General features: G+C 40.5%; 2 protein-coding genes across 2 annotated transcripts; both read right to left on the bottom strand.

The window, feature by feature from the left end:
• Positions 1-1404: 1404 nt before the first annotated feature.
• On the bottom strand, positions 1405-24588 carry ACAT1 (acetyl-CoA acetyltransferase 1). The gene is made up of 12 exons (XM_060104934.1): positions 24441-24588; positions 14740-14787; positions 13544-13661; positions 13168-13263; positions 12860-12960; positions 8962-9105; positions 8041-8191; positions 6960-7055; positions 5165-5278; positions 4231-4295; positions 2387-2544; positions 1405-1854 (listed from the first exon to the last, which is right to left on the bottom strand). The coding sequence occupies exons 1-12, from the start codon at positions 24510-24512 to the stop codon at positions 1734-1736; spliced, it is 1284 nt and encodes a 427-aa protein (XP_059960917.1). The 5' UTR covers positions 24513-24588; the 3' UTR covers positions 1405-1733.
• Positions 17130-18252, bottom strand: LOC132493880 (large ribosomal subunit protein uL1-like). Its single transcript, XM_060104802.1, has 2 exons — positions 18093-18252; positions 17130-17533 (listed from the first exon to the last, which is right to left on the bottom strand). The coding sequence occupies exons 1-2, from the start codon at positions 18250-18252 to the stop codon at positions 17130-17132; spliced, it is 564 nt and encodes a 187-aa protein (XP_059960785.1).
• Positions 24589-25795: the final 1207 nt, after the last annotated feature.

Genomic DNA, 25795 nt, shown 5'->3' with positions numbered 1-25795 from the left:
AATTAAAAAAATAAATAAATAAAAAATAAAAATATGTAGATGTTTGTCACTTGTCTTCTGACGGTTATAGAAATAAGGACTAAGGTTACCAATTTTTCTACCTAGCTGTTTGAAGAATTGTTTTCTTTACTGTCTTTTCCATAGAACATTAGTGTGATTCTGTTAATTCTGTTAATGAAATAAGGCCTTCTAAATCTGCACACTTAGTAAAAATCTGAGTTTTTCTCTTATATTATTAAGTATTCCTTCAGAGTACTTTTTTTCTTTTTAATAAATACCATTTACTTGTTGGTTCTATGTCTTTTTTCTCTCTTCATTTTCTCCCAGATTTAAGTTTTCCAGATGTTTTCCAGATGACTGACTTTTGGATTCATTGTTAATTCTGCTTATCTTCAATGAAGTATTCTAAATATTTGCGGTTGGATTTTTTTTTTCCCATGTATTTTACCCAGTTCCTATTACAGTTAGGGCAGATACTTATCTGAGACTGAGAAGCCAAACATACTGAGTTAAGAACTTGGGCTCTGGAGTAAGACTGCCTGGAACTGAATCCATCTCAGCTACTCACGAGGTATTTGACCTTGAGAATTTATTCTACCACTCCACACCTCAATTTCCTTATTTTTATAGGAGGGATAATAATGGTACCTACCCTATTGAGTTTTTGTGAGGATTAAAGGAGTTAATACAAATAAAGCCTCTAGGACAGTACTTAGCACATATGAGCTGCAAAAGGGAGCTGTAATTACTATACAGATTTTTTTGAAAGTAGTCTTTGAATCTTAAGAACAATTTTTTCCATGTTATCTTGTTTTTCCTTCAAAGATAAGGATTCACTGAATAATTCACTGAATTATTTGCCATGAGACATATGTAATACCACTCTTCTGTCCCCTCTACTCCCCAACTATTGTCAACATCAACTTAAACAGGTTTCCCTTCTCAGAACTGCAGCTGAGGTTCGTGTGCATAGCCCCTGCCTACAGTGTGTTTTTTTTCTAGATGAGATGCAACTCAAGATACTTGTGCTGCATCTTCTTCTGCTTAAGAACAGGCATTGTGGCATAATGAAAGTGGCGATCTCTTCCCTTCAGAAATCCATTCAGTTGAGCAGTTTAGTTTCCACCTTCTTTCCCACTCTCTGTGCTACTGTAGTAATTCAGAGCAAAAACCCTAACCCCCACCCCCAAACAAATTCTGAATGATGAGGTTATGAGAAATTGCACCCACTTCAGACCTGAGCACATGGGTTCCTCCTGTTTCTAGCAACACTACAGTCTTTGGCTTCTTGACTAATGATATGAGGCATTCCTAGTTTGCACAGAATAACTGCTCTTACTTTGAAGGGTCTATTAAATCTAAATTAGTGACAGATAACATTCACTTAATCTTTAACAGTCCTCAAAAATGTAAATTAAGATTTATTCTCTAAAATGGAAGCTTCTAGCTACTTATAAGTCAGTAATATTGCACAGTGGTATTTTAAACAGTACAGCCTTATAACAAAAATGTGTTCAAGATTAGAAACAATGTAAAGTAGAAGAAAAAATTACTGTGTAATCTCAAAAGGTTTAGGGATTTGATTTTTTATCTTATTTTTTTAAAAAGAATTGAAAATAATAAAAAGTGAAACAGATTATTTTCATGCAGGCTGACCCAGGGTAATCAGTCACCCTGATTACAGCAGGCCTTTCTGGCTACATAGGGTTGTTGCCTTAGACAACAAAAGTTGTCTACAGCTTTTGGATCAGCATGGCAGAAGCACCTCCTCCTCCGTTGCAAATACTGGCAAGACCATATTCTCCTTGCTTCAAGGCATGAGCCAAATGGACGACAATCCTGGCTCCAGACATCCTAGGATTAAGAAAGCATTTTGGTACTTTAATGGTTTATAGACTGTATGAATAACCAAATTAGCTATTACTTATAGCTGAATTTAACTACTTTAACTTGGGAGACTCGTTTCAAGAAGGGTTACAGCCTTCTTTTTTTTTTTTTGGCCGCACTGAGCGGCACGCAGGGCCTTAGTTTCCCAACCAGGGATCGAACCCATGCCCCCTGTAGTGGAAGCGTGGAGTCCTAACCACTGGACCACCAGGAAAGCCCCAAGAATGGTTACAGCTTTTTGAAAAGCCCAAGCATAGATTTTACTCTTAAATTATCTTCTTCAACATAAAACAATATTATTTTTCAAGGAACAGATGTGACAGATCTGTGTTCAATGGGGATCCTATCAGAAATAGTATTTGCCTTATGAAGAATGGGTGGGAAGAAAAACTGTTAAACCAAGAGTAACAAGAATTATCATGAAGCAGTTTAAGTTTTGATAGGAATATACAAAGGCAGCCATTAACCTAGATATATTTTTCTTTATAATTTTACCTACCCAATTGGATGTCCAAGAGAAACAGCTCCTCCATTGATATTCACTTTTTGGGGATCAATCTCTAGCATTTTAATGTTTGCTAGTACGACCACACTAAAGGCTTCATTTATTTCCCACATTGTAATATCTTCTTTTTTCAATCCTGCATCTTTAAGAACCTAAATTTTTTAAAAATACAGAGTATGTTCAGGTAATTAAGTCAAAACTTATTTTCATTATCTTCTTGAAATTCTGCAATTTTCGTTTATATTTCCCTTTGATGTAATACATAAATATAGAGTTTCTTAGTTTCCAGGAGGAAGGGCCCTTTTATTTTCTGATTTTAATTTCTCATCTTTTGTTTTTGTTTTTGATTTTTTGGGGGGTGCTGCACGGCATGCAGGATCTTAGTTCCATGACCAAGGATCGAACCCGTGCCCCCTGCAGTGGAAGTGTGGAATCCTAACCACTGGACTGCCAGGGAATGCCCTAATTTCTCATCTTATTGCATTGTAATCAAAGACTTGTTTGCATTATGGTATTTCTATTTTGGAGAGAGAAAACTTGATTTTCTTGAACATTCCGTGGATAACTGAAAAACACGTGCTCTTTATTTAGGGGTACATAGTTGACAAATATTCTTAAGATCTACTTTACTAATTTTATGTTGCTTAGTTCTAGATTCTTTATCTATCAAATGAAAGAGGTATACTAGTCTCATACTAATTTTTCATTGTATCCCCTAGAGTTTCTGCTTTATAAACATTGCTGTGGGGTTATCTGGGGCACAGTTATTCAGAGCTATCGTATTTTCATTGTAAATGATTTATTTAAAGTCTTATTATATGATCTCTTGTTTTGATAGTTCCTCAACTATTGCAGGAGGGTGTTTATCTTTAGAAATTTTTTTGTTCTGAGCAACAATAATATTAACATGAAACTTTTGTTCCTCCTTGCTCTCTTCCTCCAGCAGGCTCAGGTAGCTTTCTAAGCTGTACAGCTCAAACACCTTCCTCTAGTTCCAACGCCATGAGACAAAACATGGTACCTAAGTGTAGCCACTTTTCTAGCTCTCAGAATCTAGCTGAGAAATGTTTATCACCCTTCCTTTCCAGTGTGATGCACATTCACTTTCAGAAGCTGTATAACTGTGTTGCTTTCTGAGATCTGCCACCTCTGGACAGATCATCACTCCCTGTTGTTTCTGATCCTTCTCTATCCTTATTCCCCACTGATTTTTTTTTTTTTAAATCTGGGTGCCACCCTCAGACATTTTCTCTCAGGGTGAGGCCCTCTACTTCTGAAAGGGAACATTTGCTGGAGTCTTCTGAGATCCCTTAACCCCTAAACCAACACAACACTGTCTCCTGTCCTGGGACCCCTTAGTAACTTCCCACAAAGACTCAGACTGACAACTGGAGCAGATAGGTCCTCTCCATCTCCAGTTTTACTCTAAGACCAGCTCCCAGGAGTTCCCTTTCAGGATGAAGACTGCTCCTTCTAGTAATGAATATTTGCTTTGAATACTAGAACCCTGGACCCTCAGCATTCCCTTCTTTTCTCTGCTGCACCAACCTCCCACTTTGCAGTTGCCATTCCAGGTATGTGAGTTCCCACACAAGGAATTCAATCGTGTAGTTTTTATCTGCTCCACTGAAAATATAGTTTGTGGGTTGCCCCTTTACTTTTGTTGTTGTTATCCTTGTTGCTCTCTAATTGTTTTCGGGAGAAGTGAGAAGATTTGAAACTAAGCTACCTCTATGCTTTGGTGGATGAATAACATGTAAAATCTAAAACATGCAACCTTGGTATAAGCAAAACCAGAAATTGGCACAATGAGTTATGGTCTGTTATTTTGTTCTCACCTTAGGTACAGCATATGCAGGTGCAACTGGAAAATCAATAGGTTCTACAGCAGCATCAGCAAATGCTTTATTAAAAAAAAAATAGGTCGTTAAAATCTTTTTACAAGCACCCAAAGCTATATCTATCTTAACAACTCATATAATAGGCAAAAATGCAAGTTTCCTAAACCTTGTAGTGTACTTAAATGTATCTGTGCCTTTTCTAAGATTCTACACTTTACAAGATTATACCAGTCATCTAAGCCATTGACTTTCACAGATAGGGAGTTAGGGGGAACTGCCTCCAGGGACACTGACATTATCTAGAGATATTTTTGGTTGTTGCACAGGTGGAATGCCACTTATTGTAGTATCTAGTGGGTAGAAGCCAAGCTGCTAAACATCTTACAATGCATAGAATAGCCCCTACAACACAGTTATTTGTTGTGAAATGTCAATGGTGCTGAGGTTAAGAAACCATGATCTAAACAAAACGGTATCTGTTTAACTCCTTATGAAGAAGGCAAGGCAGATTTTACAGCTAAAAAGTCTTAAGGAGACTGAGGACATGCCAAGACCACACAATTAATAATTAATGCCAGTACAATTAGATTTTTTGTATCCCTATACTCCTAAGCCCATAGTCTTTTTACTCTACTTGGCTACCTTTCCCCACAGTGCCAGGGGAAAACGTGTATCCTGTAGTCTCCCACACATCATCCAGGACAGGGAAAGATTTTTAAAAGCTTTCTCTTATACAAATCAAATCCTAACGAAAATATTGAAGGAGGTTCTATCTCAATTAAAACATGTACTAGTTAAATTCTGTCACAAAGTACAACCTACAGACAGAAATAGCCAACTTCAATGTTACGTATAATATTACTGGCAAAGAACCTCAATTTCAGGAAGAATATAGGGGTTTAGGAATAAACAAGTTCAGAACATTTTCTACCTGCTATTCTTGCCAGTGGCTTAACACTGAGCCTCTTGGCTGCATCTGCAGTCATCAGAACCATAGCAGCCGCTCCATCATTCAGTGTGCTGGCATTGGCAGCTGTTACTGTACCTGAAAGTATCAATGAGCATGACGTCAGAACATTCTTTCACAGTGAATTCGTTTGGATCAATTTAACAAATTTCTGCAGAATACTGCCTGGGTTGCTAGATGCATGAAGATATGGATGGAGATAATTCCTGCCCTCAGGAAAATACACATAATTATATGTGTATGTGTATAACACAATTAATGTCAGTATGCCTTTTTATGTTAGATTTTTTAAAATATATTTTTATTTATTTATTTGGCTTCGCTGGGTCTTAGTTGCTGCCCCGTGTGGGATCTTCGCTGTGGCATGTGGGATCTGCATTGGGAGCGTGGAGTCTTAACACTGGACCACCAGGGAAGTCCCCTTACGTTAGTTTTTTGTAACAGTTTATTCAAAGCTACCTCAAAAGGCATGTGTGATGGCACTGGGTAAATGCTGGTTCATAATTCCTCAAAGATAAGGACCACTTCATATTTTTCCTAACAAACACTAAGTATTTGCTTATTCACAGTAGAGCAGGCACTCATTATATATTTTGCAAATCAGTGTCAAAATCAGATACTTCTTCTTCTCTACAATCACTTGAAGTTAAATGAATACTAAAAGTCACTAAACTGTACATTTTAAACAGGAGAATTTTATGCTATGCAAATTATATGTCAATTAAGCTGTTTTCTTTTAAATACCAATGAAGACCCTAAAATAGACTGCTGCTAAAATTATAAAAATATACTTTTGCAATATAAATTTTTTTTTTCTTTTTTTGGCCGAGCTGTGAGGCTTGTGGGATCTTAGTTCCCTGACTAGGGATCAAACCCGTGCCCCTGCTGCGGAAGCACGGAGTCCTAACCACTGGACCATCGGGGAATTCCCTGCAATATAAATTTTTATATGATGCTTTAATAAAAAAGATTAATCCACTCCTATAGTTAGTATTGAGAAATTCAATCAAAAAAGGGGAAAAAGTTATTTCAGATTATTATCGCAGCTGTATACAGCCAATTTTAAAAGCAGAACTGACCTTTTTTCCTCAAAGGATTTAGTAACCTGGGATCCTATTTACACTAACATTCAACATTTATTTGTTGAGAACCAGGCACTAGAGCTACAACAATGAAAAACAGCTAACAGCTTAGTCCTCCAGAGGCTTACAGATATTTAACATAATATGTAGACTTGACTTTCATATCATGAAAAACTTTCAAGATGAAGTGCATATGAAAAACTGTTCTACATCATTCTACAACCTGTTCCAGAGGCTTTATATATTGAAAGTATTAACTGTTTATATAAAATAAATAACTAATAAAAACCTACTGTATAGCGCAGGGAACTCTACCTCAATACTCTGTAATGACCTATACAGGAATAGAATCTAAAAACGAGTGGATATATGTATATGCATAACTGATTCACTTTGCTGTACCGCAGTAACCAACAACGTTGTAAATCAACTACACTCCAATAAAAATTAATAAAAAAAAGTTCAAAGAGACACACAAAGAAAATATTAACTGTTAAGCAATTTTAAATATACTTTGGATAAATATCATATGTTTTGTTAACTTCACTTGAGCCTGATACATTGAAAATGTTAAATACCATCTAGTTTTCTAGAATTTTTAAAAATCCTTAGGCAGTTCTAAGACTAGATATGGTATACTGACTCTTTTTTCTTATGCTTCATTTCTTAATACTAACCATTTTCTTTTTGGAAAACCGTCTTCAGCTTTGGAACTCTGCTAAAATCAACACGTTTATATTCTTCATCTTCTTTCACCACTACATCTGGTTTACCTAAAACAAAAATCTTTTAAATTAAGTAATCTTAGCAGTGAAGATAATAATTAGTTGCTCAGTAAGAAATGGTACACAAGGTGCCTGGTAGTCTGTGCTTCCCTGTATGCCCACATACCTTAAACCATCCCAAGTAAATTCCACTCAAGAATCTACCATCAATAATTTCTGTTAGTGTCTTAAAGAAGAGTTTATTAAGTAGCCTGATGCAATTTAAGTCTTCTATTTAGCCACATCCCATTCTCTTCTCTCAGCCTCCTTCTATGATCACAGACCTCATTCTTCTAACCCCAGGGGTAGATGTCCAACCTAGGCTGGATAAGTTTTGGTACTCCATCATTCTCATCACAGTAATTATTTCTAGAATCGAAATGTAACCTAAACCAAGTTAATTGAGTCTTTACTGTGGATTTATTTTGCTGCAATTGGTGAGGAGGTCTCTTTCCTTTGTGACTGAGAGCCCTACAGATGGGACCCTGGAGATGGAGGCAGCACCACAGGAAGGCTGAGACAATAAAGAACAAAAGCAGCACAGAAAAGCCGAGACAGCGCGTCCTAATGGTACTGACTACCCACTTCCAATCCCTGAAGTTCCCAGAGCTGACTGGTTGCTGCCATACATCTTTCAGTTCTGGGACGAATCCCCAAGTGGCCTTCTAATAAATCCCCCCTTTTCACTTAACTTAGTGTGTTGTCTGTTGCTTATATTAGAAAGAATGATATTAGAAATTAAATTATAGTATATTAGAAATTAAATATCACCTCTGAATTAGCAACATTTCCCTTTAATAACCATAAGCAGCAGTGTCAGCGTCCTCAGTTGAAATGAACAAAGATAAAAATGGATAAATGCTGGGTAAATGCCGGTTCATAATTCCTCAAAGATAAGGACCACTTCATATTTTTTAATATGAAATTTTTTAAACATAAAATATTTAGCAACACGTAAAGTCTACTAAAAATTAGAATCTATTTATCCTTCAACCTTTTACTGTAATTGTGACAGGAACAACTTCATTTCCAAATTTTCCATCTTCCCATGCTGCTTTACTTCTGGTATAGGAGTTAATAGCGTAAGTATCCTGTTCATCTCGTGCAATATTCAGCTTCTTTGCAGTATTTTCTGCACAGTTGCCCTGATAGAAGTTGGAAGTTTTAAAAAACTAATTAACTTTGCATAACATAAAATAGTGGTTAGTAGTTAAATTTAGTTTCTTAAAATATACTTCTTTCTGTACTAGGTAACTTTTTTACTCATGTCTCATCCTCAAATACTTGAATTAGCCCAGAAGTTGCTATTTTGAAGACAAATAATTAAACACCTATGGAATCCATTATTAAATGTCAGAAAATGTCCTATTTCAGTGTGGGGCAATTTATTCAACAGTTGAACCAAGTTGATGCAATGAGCTTAGAAGAACATTTTCCTAAAATGAATGGCTCAATCAACATTTATATCCTTCAGTTCAGTTTCTGAGATATATATATTGGACTTTCCTGGCGGTGCAGTGGTTACGATCCACCTGCCAATGCAGGGGACATGGGTTTGATCCCTGGTCCAGGAAGATCCCACATGCTGTGGAGCAACTAAGACCGTGCACCACAACTACTGAGCCTGTGCTCTAGAGCCCGTGAGCCACAACTAACGAAGCCCGTGGACCTAGAGCCTATGCTCCACAAAAAGAGAAGCCACCGCAATGAGAAGCACGCACACTGCAATGAAGAGTAGCCCCCGCTCGCCACAACTAGAGAAAGCCCACATGCAGCAACAAAGACCCAACACAGCCAAAAATAAATAAATAAATAAAATAAAAATCAATTAATTAAATTAAATATATATATATATTTTTAAAATCAAGCAGTATTTTATATACATGGCATTTCTCCATTAAAAAGCAATAATTACCATATGAATTTTATTGTAGACATCAGTTAGCCCATCTTTTACAATCAAATCTTCAAGCTTTATGCCACCATATGGTGTTGCTCCTCTGTTCATTACGTAGGGAACATTGGACATGCTCTCCATCCCACCTGCCACCATCACATCCTGCTCAGCAACATACAAAAACCCAATGTCAATTCAAGTGGTACTGTTGACTTCTGAACAACACCAGGATTAGGAACGTCAACGCTCCACACACTTGAAACTTCACAGTCGGCCCTCCCTATCCATGGTTCTACATCCACAGATTCAACTGTAGTACGTGTTTATTGAAAAAAATTTGCACATTAAGTGGACCCAGGCAGTTCAAATCCATGTTCAAGGGTCAACTGTAGTTGCAAACCCATTATACCCTTTACACAGCTACAACAAACAAGTATTCTCCATGGACTTTATTAAACATTTGCTATACAGTCACTATAGGAAGTACCCTCTTGACACTGGTAAAAGGAAATGGTCTGAAATGTGTAATGATAATTAAGATCAGAATCAGACATTAATAAGAATGCCAGGAATCTTTAATGTAGAACCGTCTTCTGAAATTCTTCTAACCCTTCATTTCACTGACACTGCCAAAAGTGTAATCTCAGTTCTTGGAAATAATCTTACTTCCTTGATTGTGATCCTCTCAATCAACTCTTCCCAGATAGCTATAGTAATTTTCTACTTGATCATCTGATATGCAGCCTGTCCTTCCACCCAAGTGTCATCTACACTCATCTGAGTCATTCTGGCTAGACTGTAAGTCTGGTCATCCTACTCCTTACAGGACTCACCAGCATAGCACATAAGGCCCTTTACAATCTGTCTTTCATTCCCTTTCCAGTCTCATGCCTGGACCTACACCTGAGGTCATACAGAACTGTTTAAATATCTTCAAAGATTTCTCTGGCGGTCCAGTGGTTAAGACTCTGCACTTCCACTGCAGGGGGCACGGGTTCAATCCCTGGTCGGGGTACTAAGATCCCACATGCCGCGCAGTGCAGCCAAAAAGAAAATCAAGTCTTCAAAGATACCGTGCTAATTCACACCACCTTTGCACTTCTGACCTATCCACCAACATGTAAAACACCTACATTTCCTTTAAAACTAATCAAAACACAGCCACTTCATGCCTTCCCTGACCACATATTTCTATACCTTTTTGGAACAGTTTCCCTTCCTTCTTTTGTGTTCCCCAATTACTGTGCATTGCTTTTATTAATATTACACTGTACTGTAGCTATATTTATGTGTCAAATCTTCTCATTAAACTAAGCTCCTGTGAGGCCAGAAACCCTTGTCATATCTATTTTTATGTCATTAGTGCCTGGCATATATAGTAGAAGTTTAATAAATATTAATCAACTAACCTGTAATTACAGATTAACAAAAGAAATTCATTTGCATTATAAGGGCTAATTTTTAAAAATAGTTTAATATAAAACATTAATGTAAAATATAAAATCAAAGCCAATATTATAGTCTCACAGTCTTTAATCAAGAATAAAGACACAGGCGGCTTCCCTGGTGGCGCAGTGGTTGAGGGTCCACCTGCCTATGTGGGGGACGCAGGTTCGTGCCCCGGTCTGGGAGGATCCCGCATGCCGCGGAGCGGCTGGGCCCGTGAGCCATGGCCGCTGAGCCTGCGCGTCCGGAGCCTGTGCTCCACGGCAGGGGAGGCCACAGCGGTGAGGGGCCTGCGTGCCGCAAAAAAAAAAAAGAATAAAGACACAGGTTTCCCTGGTGGCGCAGCGGTTGAGAGTCCGCCTGCCGATGCAGGGGACACGGGTTCGTGCCCCGGTCCGGGAAGATCCCACATGCCGCGGAGTGGCTGGGCCCGTGAGCCATGGCCGCTGATCAGGTCTGCGCGTCCGGAGCCTGTGCTCCGCAACAGGAGAGGCCACAACAGTGAGAGGCCCCCGTACCGCAAAAAAAAAAAAAAAAAAAAAGAATAAAGACAAACAGAAGTTCTATACCAAAGAAACCTAAATATTTTGCCTGTTTTCAAATAATGGAGAGTCTCAAATAGTTCTCATATAAGTTTTATTCTGTTATCCTGAAATACTGAGTATTTTCTGGGGATGATGGCAATAAGTGACAGAAATTAAGTTATCAATTATTCTACAGAATATAATAAAATTGACCATTTTCCAAAATCAGATAATATTCAAAATAAGGCAATTCCTAGTATTCCTCTAAGTCAGATAATTTTATACATGCACAAATGAATCAAAGAACACTAACTGAAAGCATTTGCTAGGGAACCACAAAAAAATCAACTGAGACAAAATTTTCCTTGTCATTCAAACCGTTCTGAAACATCTAAACAATCTCATGACCGTTTGACAAGGGTTTGGTAATACCTGATGTCAGTGTTACCTTGTGTATAGGCAAACAAGCTCTCATAAGCTTTGGAAAATATGTAACTGTGGTATAACTTTCATGGAAAGCATTTGAAAATATCAAAATTTTAAAATCTCTGACTCCAAAATTCTCCTCTTAGGAATTTTTCCAAAAGACAGACTTGCACATGATGACATTTTTTAATGTTTTGTTCACCAATCTCCAGTGAATGTCCACATAGTAGATCCTCAGCTAATGATGGGCAAAACCAGGATTTGAAATTAGTCTGGCTCCAGACTTTCTGTTCTTAACCACTACACTATACTGCTTAGTACAGTGAATTAACAAGAATTGATTTAAGTATTTATAAGTACACAAAGATATATGCATAGGGGTACTCTCTGCAGCATTATTTAAAATAGTGAAGAACTGGAGACAACCTAGATGTCCATTCAATAAGGACCCATAAGTATATTATAGTTGTTCAGTTCAATAGAGTCCTATCTTATGTGCTGATACAGAATGATCTCCAAGACATTACATGGGGCACTGAGTTTAAGAAACTTCTCCAAAGTTTCTCTGCTCTTAGGTGGCAGAATACACAAAAAAGTGATGAATAAGTCGGAGATTCAAAGTGGGGCAAGAAGAAAGAAGATTTTTCATTTTATACTTTTCTATACCATCTCAGTTTTTAGCATGTGTATCAGGTATCACTCTTTTTTTCTCTTTGGCTTGCCTTACAACTGGAAACAAAGCAAGGGAGGAGTAACAGCAAGGGTATGCATAATTATGGTTTTTGTACATGTAAGAAATAATCTGCAAACACCTCACAACTGATTTTTACCTTGGTGTGTTATACCCTGATAGGCTGGAATGCACTAGACAGGGATAGGGACACCTGTTTTCTAATTTTACCCCTGTAACTGTGTTTGTAGTCCTCTCAACCTCTTTCCTCAACTGAAAAAAAGGCTTGGATCTGATAAACTCTTAGGTCTACGTGTCCAGGTCTAGCCTCCTAACATCCAGCATATGTTTGCTGAGCAGCCTATCTCTTGCTCAGTCTCAGGTAAAGACAAGATCAAAATCATCAAGGCCAATAGAAAGCCTGCACAATTTTACAGCTGAACCTGAACATAAGGAACTATAAAGTAGTCATCAATTTTGGGCTCAATCAATGATTTGATTCCCAGGGTCAGCACCTTATTCTCATTTATGATAAAAACCCTCTCATTCTAGCACAGACAAAACTTACGGTGTCTTAAATCAACCAGAATCTCTAAGTAAAGGGGCACCCAGAGACTAAAACGTCCTGGCTGAAAACTACTTTTTAATACCAGACACTTGAGCTATCATTTTGACCTCTACTTCAAATGGAATTGGCAAATCCAGACACTCCTGAGTGTCTGAAACAACACAGCAACTGCACTTATGAGAAAGAATCTCACTTCTAGAGTATGAATATGCTTAGATTTTTAGTGTTTTTTAGCACTGCATATTATTTTAGCTATAAAATGGAAAAGAAGGTACTTCTTACCTGATGTCCACACATAAGATTCTGAGAGGCCAACATGATGGCTTTCATTCCTGAGGCACAAACTTTGTTTACAGTGGTACATGGAGTAGAAATAGGTAAGCCTAAAACCAATATAAATCATACTTTTGAAAAACAAAGATATTCTTCAAATAAACTGTAATAAAACAGAGCATGTTAAACTATAATCTGCAACATTTCTTCTGCCAATATAAGTCTATTATGCATTTAACATTTTATTTAAGCTGAAATGACCTCCATTTTGCCATGTCAAACATTTAAGTGTAAAAGCAAAAATGTAGTCCTAATACCTGCACCCAGTACTGCTTGCCTTGTAGGGGCTTGTCCTTCACCTCCTTGTAGAACATTACCCATGTATGCTTCTTTCACTTCTTCTTTTGGAATCCCTTTTTTAAAAAATCAAAAAGACATTTCCATATTTTATTCAATTTAATAATTAGTAATTACCTAGTAAAGTACATGACATTATATAGCAGGAATGGTTTCTTTTTCTTGTCCGTTTTGAGCTTCATTCGTAACACTCTAGTACAAGGACTTCTTTTCAAGGGAATTCAGAAATGTAGGCATTAATTCGTTTCTAAGTGTTACGTATATAGTAAGTGCAAAATAAATATTTGTTCCATTGAATCACTACCCCTCAACACAAAAAGTAAAGCAACTACTAACCTGCCTTTTCAATGGCTCCCTGAATTGCAATGGAACCAAGCTTAGTGGCTGGCAGAGAGGAAAGGCTGCCTAGAAAGGATCCAATGGGTGTTCTTGCAGCACTTACTATGACCACTTCCTGGCAAGATAGAAGACGGTAAAAATTATTATATTTAAATATTTTACCCACATCATCTTTCATAAATAAACAATTCATAGATATATTATCCAAGAAACAGACTTTTTATGAATGACTAATTACCCATCAAAGATGAAAATAATATTAGAACAGCACTAAAATCAGTTCAATGCTGGTACTTTATGATTTAAGACCTAATAGAAAACCTAAGAAAAAACAGTTCTAAAATAGGCATAGACCAGAAGCTTAAGGTTCAATTCTATTCCTTAGTCAAAATTTAAGAAATGATCAGTTTACCCTTGTTAACTGCATAAAAAGCCCTAATTAAAGGGCTTCCTTACTGAAGGGAAACTCTGGTCTAGGGTCAAGACCTGTATGTTAGTGGGGGCCATACCACTTAACTAGGACACAGCCAGAGCCATAATTTCTTAAACTATTAATAAGACAATATAAAATTTAAGAAAAAGATAAAAGCTCTCTTAAATATTGCAAAACACTATCTTAACAATTCTCTCCTTACGCTTGCCTTCTACATGCTCTTAGATAAATACATACATACATACATACATACATACATAAATTCTCATAGATAATAAGAGAACCATTCCCTAGATTCTGGTCGAAGGCTATTACTAAGTCTCTTTAGGAACCGTTATGAAACAAAAGGAGGACCCCTCAGGAAGTACTAGGTGACCAGGTGATGGTCCTTCCTGTCTAATCCCCAGTCTCCTTCAGCACCTTTCTTCTAGTATCTTCCATGTGGCCTCTGCAATGTACCAACCAACACAATATAATGGGGGCTCCCAAAAGTAAAGGAAGAACATTGCCTAGTTTTAGAGAAGGTTGTTTACCATAGACAATGACTGGGGAAGAAGCAGAAATTATGCAGGGCGCTAGACTGAAATTTTTTATGGTAATTTGGGAGTTTGACTTAATATTTCAATAATTAGCTATGCCTAACCACTGAATCATCCCAAGCTGACCCTCATCTACACATGCTTTAGAATATGCATTTTTAATAGACTACATTTCCTTTAAATTCTTGAAATTTTAAAGCACAATTTAAATTTATACTTACATTCAAAGTGGGTTTTGATACATAACTTCGTTCCACATATCTTATTTCCTGTAATATAAATATTTGTTATGATGTAAAAAATATTAACCTACATCACTTTATACTTCTCACTAATGGGATTATGGTAATTTCTTTTTGCTGCATTATACTTTAATTTCCAAATTTTCCTGTTCACATATATCACTGTTACAATTTTTAAAATTACTACTTTTGTAATATTCTCATCTGATTAACTGTTCATTGGAAATGTATGTTTTACCTTCTGATTAATTTATCATCTTAAAATTTCTAAGCCTTTTTAAGTATAAGCTTTATAAAATGTAATTTTCAGTTAAATCTAAGTTTTAAATTAAGCAAGCCCAAATTGGGCTGCTGCTTATATAACCTACTTACACTGAAGGATTCTAGCATATTATCTGTGACCCAGCTCTGAATTAAAATTTCCTACTTGTAGTAAACATGCCAGTCATTGCCTCTCCAGCTACACCCCTTTCTCCAAAGGGTCTGGAAGGGACGGCCCTAACTACCTACAGGGTGGTTCCCATCCTCCTCCCATTGGCCAGAGCTGACAGGACCAAAAATGGAATGGACTTTGAACCAAGCTAGCACTCTGAGAGACCCGATCAACTGAATGATGATGGGCACTTGAAGTGAAAGGCCCAAGGGGCTGGAGTTAGTCAGCAACACCATGTAAAAGCAGAGGTTACAGCAAAGAGAAAAGCCACAAGTAAGCAGGGGAGCAAAGGAATGGAACATATACACTCAGAAAAGGAAGAAAAGACCATGCCACACTACAAGAGACAAAAGAAGATAACATAGTTAGTGATTTTCTAGTTAGGGTTCCAGCAAGGCCAGCTTTACTTTATTTCCTAACCTTGGATGTCCAAGAGCTTGCCTATTGTATATCTTCAAAAAAGCCCCTTTCTACTTAGCTAGTGTGAAATGGGATGTTGTTCCTTGCAATCAAAGGGCCTTTTCTAAACCCCTTTAAAGTCTCTGGTTCTGTTTAGTTGAAGGTTCCCTGGTTTCTCCACTTTGCCCTGGATCCCATTCCAGTTGCCTTTTCAAAGATGCCACATCTTCCGTTATCCCTCCCCTCTCCCCAACATCATTCATCCCCTTTACTCCTGGATTATTCCGTAAGCATAGTAATAAGCTTCCTCCCACCTGAAAGAATTAAAAACAAACCTCTTAACCCAGACTCCCATTGAGCTTTCACCTCATTTCTTAGTTCCTCTGTACAAGAGAAGTTCTCCAACAAGTTACCTACAATTTGTTTCCTTGTCCTCACCTCCTATTTACTGTTCAACCCCACCCAATCTGGCTTTCATCTATCCTGTTGTTGTCTCTGAGCAAGATCAACAATGTCTGGATAGCAAAATCCAATAAAGACTTCACTATACTCATCTCATCCTCTCAGCAACCTGGGACTCACTTTTCTCCTTGGGGAAACACGCACAGTGGTTAAGAGCCTGGGCTTACAAGCTGAGTATTCTTGAGCATTAAGTTTTCTAAAATACTTTCCACAGGTTGTTGTGAGAATCAAATGAGGTAATATGTGTAAACCACTACACAAACCCTCCCTTTTCTTGGCTTCCATTTTAACACAATCTTATAGTCTCCCTCTTATCTCTAGTTATTGTTCTCAGTCTTCTTTGCTGTTTCATCCTCCTCTTCCCAACCTCTTAAGTGCTGGAATGTCCCAGGGCTTTGTTCCAGGCCCCTTTTAATTTTCCATCTTCCCTGTCTCCTTAATCATATCTAGCCCCATAGCTTTAAACAGCAACTATGTCCTGGTGATTTCCAAATTTCTATCTCCAGCCTTGACCTCCAGACTCATATATCCAAGTGCCAACTTGATAGCCTGAATTTAATGTCCAACTCATGTCTCTCAATTTCCACCCTAGAACACTAGTTGTTTTTTTTTTTAATGGTGGGAGTGTGGTTTATGAAGCTGTGCCTTAGTACAGGCTCTGAGGTTTGCCCATGGTGCTTTTAATGTACAAAGTGTTCTGCCAATTTCTTTTTTTTTAAAATAAATTTATTTATTTATTTTTGGCTGCATTGGGTCTTGGTTGCTGCACGCGGGTTTTCTCTAGTTGTGTCGAGCGGGGGCTACCCTTCGTTGCAGTACGTGGGCTTCTCCTTGTGGTGGCTTCTCTTGTTGCGGAGTACGGGCTCTAGGCTCATGGGCCTCAGTAGTTGTGGCACGCAGGCTCAGTAGCTGTGGCTCGCAGGCTCTAGAGCGCTGGCTCAGTAGCTGTGGCGCATGGGCTTAGTTGCTCTGCGGCATGTGGGATCTTCCCAGACCAGGGATCAAACCCATGTCCCCTTCATGGGCAGGTGTATTATTAACCACTGTGCCACCAGGAAATCCCCTGCCAATTTTCTTAAGCAATGACACTAGGAAGTTGACAGCTAAGTAGATGTTGTACACAGCTCATCATCTGCATGTGGCCAACAGCCACTGCCAGACACAGCACCTTCTTCATATGGAACTTGATCGTGGACTTCACTTCATCAACTTTGGCCACCGTGTTCTCATTGTGGGTCATCACAGAAGGGAACTTGCCAGCCTTATTCAGGCATGGGTCCAGGATTTGTGGGATCTTCTTGATCAGAGACTCTGAAGCCAAAAAGGCATCATGCTTCTTGACCAGTTTCTTATTCTTGTTGAGCTTCCTTAGCACCTTGATGCCAATGTGGGGTATATCCACAGCCTTGGCCTCATCACAATGCTGCTGGTCCCCCAGAACACATATGGAGAACTTGGGGCAGGGAGTGGACTTAAGCCCAGAGCATCCACACTCACCAACAGCTAGTCTGGCTTCTCAAACTAGCCGGCAGGCTCAGCCAAGGCCTCCCCACACCTCCCCTCTTGTTTGTTTGTTTATTATTTCTTGGCTGTGTTGGGTCTTCATTGCTGTGCGTGGTCTTTCTCTAGTTGCGGTGAGCAGGGGCTACTCTTCGTTGCATTGTACGTGCTTCTCACTGAGGTGGCTTCTCTTGTTGTGGAGCACAGGCTCTAGGCGCGCAGGCTTCAGTAGTTGTGGCACACGGGCTTAGCTGCTCTGCAGCATGTGGGATCTTCCAGGACCAGGGCTCAAACCAGTGTCCCCTGCATTGGCAGGTGGATTCTTAACCACTGTGCCACCAGGGAAGTCCCTCCCCTCTTGTTTTAAGACCCAGTGTGGGGGGTCTGTCCAGCCACACCTGCCTGGAGCAGGGGGTCTGAACTACCCGGGCACTTCAGTGCCACATGTGCCTGGCCATCTCAGCCTCAACCAGAGCCTGAAGGGAGGAGACGGGCACAGGGATGCTGAGGGCTCGGTGGGATAAGAATGGTGCCAACCTGGCAGTGCCCAAGAAGCATTTGTCCTTCTGAGGGTCACAGTTGTTCAGGCTGATCTGAAGCTCCACCATCTCCAAAAACTTCCGGGGCTTGTGCTGGTTCCCATGCAGGACTTCCCGTACCGCCTCATAGAGGGTGTCACGGGAGACTTTGCTGCTCATGGTGCCTCACGCTGTGATAACCGGAAAAGTAGAACACTCGTTTCTTTCCAGCATTTCCCTCCTGAAGACATCACATCACAATCTGCCCAGGTGCTAAGTCAAAATCTTAGGACTCACCCTCCATCTCTGCCTAATACCTAGAGATACTCTACCACAGGTACTGTCAATACTGTGTCTAAAATATACCTAAATTCTTCCACTTTGCTTTATCTGCACTAATGCCACCTAGTCCCAGCCACCATCTCTTGCTACTGTAACAGCCTTTTACTTCATTTCCTGCATCCCCAACTTCCCTTCTTCAGTCCATCCGGTTTTTAAAACGTAAATCAGGGAGTTCCCTGGTGGTCCGATGGTTAGGATTTGGTGCTTTCACTGCAGTGGCCCAGGTTTAATCCTTGGTGGGGAACTGAGATCCCACAAGCTGCCTGGCGTGGCCAAAAAAAAAAAACACAAAAAAACAACCCCCCCCCACAACACACACACACAAATGTAAATCAGATCACATACCTCCCCTGATTAAAATCCTTTGATGGGGCTTCCCTGGTGGTGCAGTGGTTGAAAGTCTGCCTGCCGATGCAGGGGACGCGGGTTCGTGCCCCGGTCCGGGAGGATCCCACATGCCGCGGAGCGGCTGGGCCCGTGAGCCATGGCTGCTGAGCCTGCGCATCCGGAGCCTGTGCTCCACAACGGGAGAGGCCACAACAGTGAGAGGCCCGCATACCGCAAAAAAATAAAAAATCGTTTGATGGCTTTCCATTTTTCTTAGAATGATATCCACAGTCTTTCCGTTATCCTACAAGTTCCTGGCTCCTGGAACTGGAGCTCCTGATGATCTGCATGGTATGATCTGCCTCCTAAGGTTCTTTCCTTTTTCCGCGTCCCCTGCATCGGCAGGCAGACTCTCAACCACTGCACCACCAGGGAAGCCCCTGTCTTCTTTTCTAATGTTCTTTCCAAACTCATGCCACTCTTGCTCTGTGCCAGGCTGACTCTTTAATATTCAGTTTCTCAGCTCCAGTGACATCTGGAGGCAGATCATACCGTCTGGTGGCGCAGTGGTTAAGAATCCGCCTGCCAATGCAGGGGACATGGGTTCGAGCCCTGGTCCAAGAAGAGCCCACGTGCCACGGAGCTACTAAGCCCACGTGCCACAACTACTGAGCCTGCGCTCTAGAGCCTGCGAGCCACAACTAACTGAACCTGCGTGCTGCAACTACTGAAGCCCACGCGCCTAGAGCCCATGCTCCGCAACAAGAGAAACCACAGCAATAAGAAGCCCACACACTGCAACGAAGAGTGGCCCCCGCTTGCTGCAACTAGAGAAAGCCCATGCGCAGCCACGAAGACCCAACACAGCCAAAATAAATAAATTAAGAAAAAGAGTCAGCCTGGGGAAGATCTAGGGAAAAGAGCATTTGATGCATTGGGAAGAACTAGGACAAAGGCCTTGAAGTAGAAACAAACTTGGCCCAGAAACAAATGGCACAAGCTAAGTATAGAAAGTGGAACAGCATAGCGGGAGCCACATACTCAGGAGAACACAGTCTGAGCTGAGACTAAGGAAGCAAGCAGGGACCAAAGAGGCCAGGAGGACTCTGGATTCTATGTGCAATGAGAAGCCACTGAAGGCTCTTCTATTATAAAAAGACCACTCTGGCTGAAGTATAGAGAACTGATTGTAGGAGCAGGAGTAGAAAAAGGGAAGGAGAACAGGCAAGAGCTCATGTGGCTAGTGCTAGGGAGGTCACAGGAGGGGTGGATACAAACAGATGTACATGGAATATGTTTTAGATATAGAACCAGCCAATGGGTGGGTATTAGTATTCTTATTTTACAGGTACGGAAACTAAAGCACAGGCAGGTCAAGTAACCTGCCCAGAGTCACAGAGCCAATATGGGGCAGACCTGGGATTTCAAAACCAAGCAGCCTCACTCTATTATACATACAGTTTACATATTATACATATATATACATATTATATATTATGCATATTATATATTTGTTATACATATTATATATATATTTTAAATAGTAATAAAATTTAGGAAGCTGAGGCAACTGCTCTTTCCAAAGTACTGCACTATTTTTGAATAACTAATGATTTGCTTATGATATTCTTCACTAATCAAGCGTGTCATCAGTGATACTAATTTTTCATTATTTCTGTTCACAGGAGACAAATTCATGAAAACTATCCATATGCCAAAATAACTGTAAAAATCAGTAAAATGAATTAGAAATTTAGCCATTATCAAGGAAACATTCTGAGAAAACAGATTAATCATTTAAAAATTTTTTCAACTTCTTAGAGGATTTAGCAGTTAGTACTCAAAATACCTTGTGTTTATGCATATTATTGTCTGTATGAGGAAGCAAAGTTCCCTTACATAAAACTGATATCCCAAGTCTGTATTTCTTCAGGCCTTTATAAAGTTCTCCAAGTATTAAACAGTTATGCTAATTTCAATCAACACTTTTCATTTTATGTGTATGTTCATTTTATGTATTTCATTTATATAATTCCTTTGTTAAAATCTTATATAAACACTGTTATATTAAATTTTTACATTGTTGAATGCTCCCTCTGTTATGGGTTGAATTGTGTGCCCCACCCAAAAGAAGTCCTAACTCCCAGGAACTTAGAATGTAACTTTATTTGTAAATATGGTCCTTACAGAAATAATCAAGTCAAAATAAGTTCATTAGGGTGGGCCCTAATCCAGTATGACTGATGTCCTTATAAGAAGGGGAAATTTGAACACAGAGACAGACGCAGGGAAGGGAAGTGAAGACACAGGAAGATTGCCACGTGCAGATAGAGGACTGGAGTGATGCATCTACAAACCAAGGAACTCAGATTGCCAGCAAACCACAAGAAGCTCAGAAGAGGCACTTGATTTCGGACTTTCTAGCCTCCAGAACTATGCAACATATCTGTTGTTTTAAGCTGCCTGATATGTGGTATTTTCTTACAATGGCCCCAGGAAACTAATACACCCTCCTTCTTGGAAATCTCCCCTCCCTTGGCTTTCAGGTGACACTACCTTCCTCTGGTTTTCTTCCACAACACTGTCCTCTCTTTTCATTCACCTTCGCGGGTTCCCACTTGTTCTGCCCGTCCTGAAATACTGTGTCTCCCAAAGGCCCTGTACAAAGCCCTCTTCTCTCCTCTGTCTACACATTTGCTGTAGCTGGGCTCATCAATGCCTGTGGAACTCCTCTCTCAGCCATTCACAGCCAATCAGTCATTAAGTTCAACAGAGTCTATCTCCATGCTATCTCTTGAATCTATCCATTTCTCTGGGTGTTTACTGCCAATCAGATCACTATCACCACTTACTTGCTTACCAACACATTCTGTTCTTTTTTTCTGTATAAGAAAGGCCTGAGAACTGAGGTTCAAAACTCCACAGGATGAAAGGGAATGGGAAGGGAATGCAAAAACCATGAGTATACATCAGGATTCAACCAGGAAAATAAAAACCATTCTATGTGAAACAGAATTTAATGCAGAGAATTAAATGCACAGGTGAGGGACTTCCCTGGTGGTACAGTGGTTAAGAATCCACCTGCCAACGCAGGGGACACAGCCTGGATCCCTGGTCCGGGAAGATCCTACATGCCGCGGAGCAACTAAGCCCGCGAGCCACAACTACTGAAGCCCGCACGCCTGGAGCCCGTGCTCCTCAACAAGAGAAGCCACTGCAATGAGAAGCCCACGCACTGCAACGAAGAGTAGCCCCCGCTCGACACAACTAGAGAAAGACCACACGCAGCAACGAGGACCCAACACAGCCATCAATCAATTAATCAATCAATCAATCAATAATTTTTAAAATAAATAAATAAATGTACAGGTGACAGAAGAGCTGAGAACAGGAGACAGCAGCACAGAGATTAGCAACAGGAAGCCACTAGCTTGCTCAGGCTGTTAAGACCAAGGGAAGAAGCAGGGTTACCAAAGCCAAGGGGTCAGGGTCACCTGGCAGAAGCAAGAAGCAAAGGACTGGCAGACATTGTCAGAAACACAATCTAAGGCAGAGAGAGGAAAAAAATAATTATCCTGACTTCTCCCTTCTTATCTCCCAATCTTCCACCAGTTTCTGAACCCAGCCAGAAGCCAGATGATGCTGGCACCTGCAAGGGTCGGCCTCACAGCAATACAGAAAGAGAACAGGAGATGAATCTGGGAACAAATAGGCTCAGAACTGGCACAATGCAGGATGTTTTGGGGTTTTTTTTAAGTCTGAGTATTAAAGGAAAAGTATCTTGGTTCAAAATAGCAAGACAGGACTTTAAAGGAGGGAATGGTCAAAAGTGTCAAATATAGTATAAAGAAAAGTCAAGAAGAAGAAAAAATACAGGAAAAGAAAATCACTGGTATTCTTCTGTTGAGCAGTACAGAAATCTAACTGCAGAGGTTTAAGGAGAAGTGGATGTAAACGAGGAGGACTACTCTTTTGACCATAAGAAAAAAGCAATTCCAGCTGGAAAGCAACAAGCTCTGATAAAGTCCATAAAGGTTTCTTGACCGTAAGGGAGACCTGTGTGTATCTGAAGGCAAAAGAGAAAAAGCCAGTTTAATGGGTTAGAGATCAAGTTCCATTACACAAAATGGCACTGAATATTGAAAACCTGTTAAAACAAACGGATTTCCATGGTTCATTAAATGACCACTTAATTCAAGTAACAACCAATACAACTAATTCCTAGAGTTCAATTAAATGAACACCACAAATCATATGCTACATAACCTACAACTTCATTTTTCTCATCAGCAACAATTGTGTTTGATTTTAAGCTCCCAGTTAAACTATAAATTAAGAGGGTTCTGCACTTGGTTTATGTTTTGTTTTGTTTTTTTACAAAATTAAAGTACTTATTTCACCTAATTCACTAGTAAATGTTGGTTGAAACTCAGGATGACCCAAGTACGTTTTCGTGATTTCCAACATACTAACAAATATGCTAAGAACTCATGTTTCCTGGAAACCCACTCCTCCTGACTTTTTTATTATCTCAGTCACCCAGGATTAATTTTAGACTCTTCCTTTTCCCTTGGCTCCCACCCTCACTCTGCATTTGTCAAGTTCTACACTTATTCTTTCACAGTCTCTTGCACAGTGCTCCTCCCTTTCAGCTCCTACTGCCAGCAGACCAGTTCAAGTTACATCACACCTAACAGACAATAGTTTTTTCCCCACTTCAATGCTCCTATACCTCTAATTAGGACAAGAGCAAAAATATCAACGGTCCTCACTGACTTAAGTCAAATCCAAACTCTTACAAACTCTTACAATATGACTGGATTTCAAACTTTTTTTTTTGCGGTACGCGGGTCTCTCACTGTTGTGGCCTCTCCCGTTGCGGAACACAGGCTCCGGACGCGCAGGCTCAGCGGCCATGGCTCACGGGCCCAGCCGGACCGGGGCACGAACCCGTGTCCCCTGCATCGGCAGGCGGACTCTCAACCACTGCGCCACCAGGGAAGCCCTGGATTTCAAACTTTATTGCTCCAACCAAACTGGAAAAGTCACGCTTCACCAACCACACCCTGAACTTCTCTACCTACTCCCTAGCTTTTGCCAGACCCTAAACATGTGGTGCAAGCTAGCTTGCTTTGATGTACGGAAAATAGTAAATTCTTCCAGGGTGTCGCTCCTGTGTTCCCCAAACACAACAGCCAGAGGAGAAACACGGCTCTGGACGCCCTTAATACGTAAGCATTACTCATCAAGAAAGTGAGTAGCCATTTATTTTCCCTGATAGGTTTGAAGTTGCTCCGAGTCGGTACATCTTCTTATTATCACCCTGTAAGCCCATCATGATTACCTATTGCATGAAATCAAAATCTCTTGACAATAACGCTCACAAACATGTTTTAAAGAAAAGCTCGAAACCAGTTTTACGGGCCTTCCCTACCCGTCGGGCAAGGTCAGAACCAAGCCCGCGCCTTTCTGCCTGTCAAAATACCTGCCCCACTTGACACACTGGAAAGCAATTATCACGATCCGGGAGAGCTCTGAGAATGGAAACGCCCTGTACGAGCCGGCAAGTCTGAGCGCGTGGCTTTCGGGGCGTGGGTCCCTCCGGGGGCTTCCTCAGGCCTGCACTTAGGGCTCCTTCCGGCCGCGAGGCCGCAGGCAGAAGACTTCCGAGGCGAGTCCCGAGTCCCAGTCCCTCTCACCTGCATCTGCCTCCGAAGCAGGGGGCTGCGCCCGCGGGCGCCACGGCGCAGAAGGGCGGCCAGCACAGCCATAGTGGCCGAGCGCGGAGCGGACAGTTACCAGCGGAGAGATGTGATCGCGAGAGGCGGGTCCCTGACCCCGCTTCAAGCGCCGACCCGGCCGCCTCCTCCAATAGCAGCCTCGGGCCGCGACGGCCGGCGGCCATTGGCCGGCAGCAGAGGAGGGGTGGGGCGGAGCCTGGCGCTGGGAAGCCCGAGCGGCGCGTGGCAGGAGGCGCTGGCTTAGAAGCCAGCTGATAAGGTGCCGGGTTCCCTTTCCACTACTCTGACCTTCTGAGACCAGCGGTTTATGTGTAATCTGGGCCTTTTCTGTTCACTGGGCCTGCTTCTCTCACTTAATACCCACAAAGCCCAAAGGAAATTCATGAAAATATTTTCAAGCAATCCAGTTAGCTTTTCATTTATGATGAGATAATTTTGCAATTATTTCTTAGTAGGAGGAAGAAGAGGAATAGGAAACATTAATGCCTAACTTTGAACAATTAATAAAATTATATTAACCTTCACAAAAACTCCATGAATTAGATGCTATTATTATCCACCCCTTAACTAATGAGATAACTGAGCTACAAAGAAGTTAACTTATTTTTCCATGATTGCATGGAAAGTTGTAGAGCTGGGGTCTGAACTGATAGCATTACATGGCATTGCTTTCCTGTACCTATTTCCAGAGAATGATGTAAGTGTTAGGTATGATATTCTCACGTTTTGGAAACCCATTGCTTAATTTTGGATCTTCAGCTGGAGACAGCAAATTTTTGTGACTTTGTAACATTGTTTTCGTTTATATTTATTTTATTTTTTAATTTTTTCTATTTCTTTACTTTTGCTTGTTGTTGTTTTGGCTTTTTTTTTTTTTGCCCAAGTGGCTTGTGGGATTTTGTTCCCCAACAGATATTGAACCCAGGCCCACAGCAGTGAAAGTGCAGAGTCCTAACCACTGGACCACCAGGGAATTCCCTGTACTTACTTTATACAGAAGATAGGAGTGACAACATACAAAGTGAGCACTTTAACCCTACTTACTCCAAGCCAAACCCAGGTTTTGCCTAAAGTAAAATCCCCACCCTTAATTATGTTTTGTAACAAGTGGGGGATTGTATTTTTCAAAGTTGGCCACACCAAAAGTTAGCGTTGGGCTTCACCCCAGCAGGACTTCAAAGCTTGTAATTGCCCAGCCTCAAGATGGAAAGAATCCAGAGCTAGCAACAGAGACATCAATGGTTTATTGGATAGGGGATCTTACTTACACCCAAAGCAAAAGGGTCCTGGAGAGACACACCATTGTTGGCAGC

Source organism: Mesoplodon densirostris, chromosome 7 (genome assembly GCF_025265405.1).
Source record: "Mesoplodon densirostris isolate mMesDen1 chromosome 7, mMesDen1 primary haplotype, whole genome shotgun sequence".
NCBI classification, from domain to species: Eukaryota; Metazoa; Chordata; class Mammalia; order Artiodactyla; family Ziphiidae; genus Mesoplodon; species Mesoplodon densirostris.
This window is presented reverse-complemented; position numbering and strand designations above follow the sequence as displayed.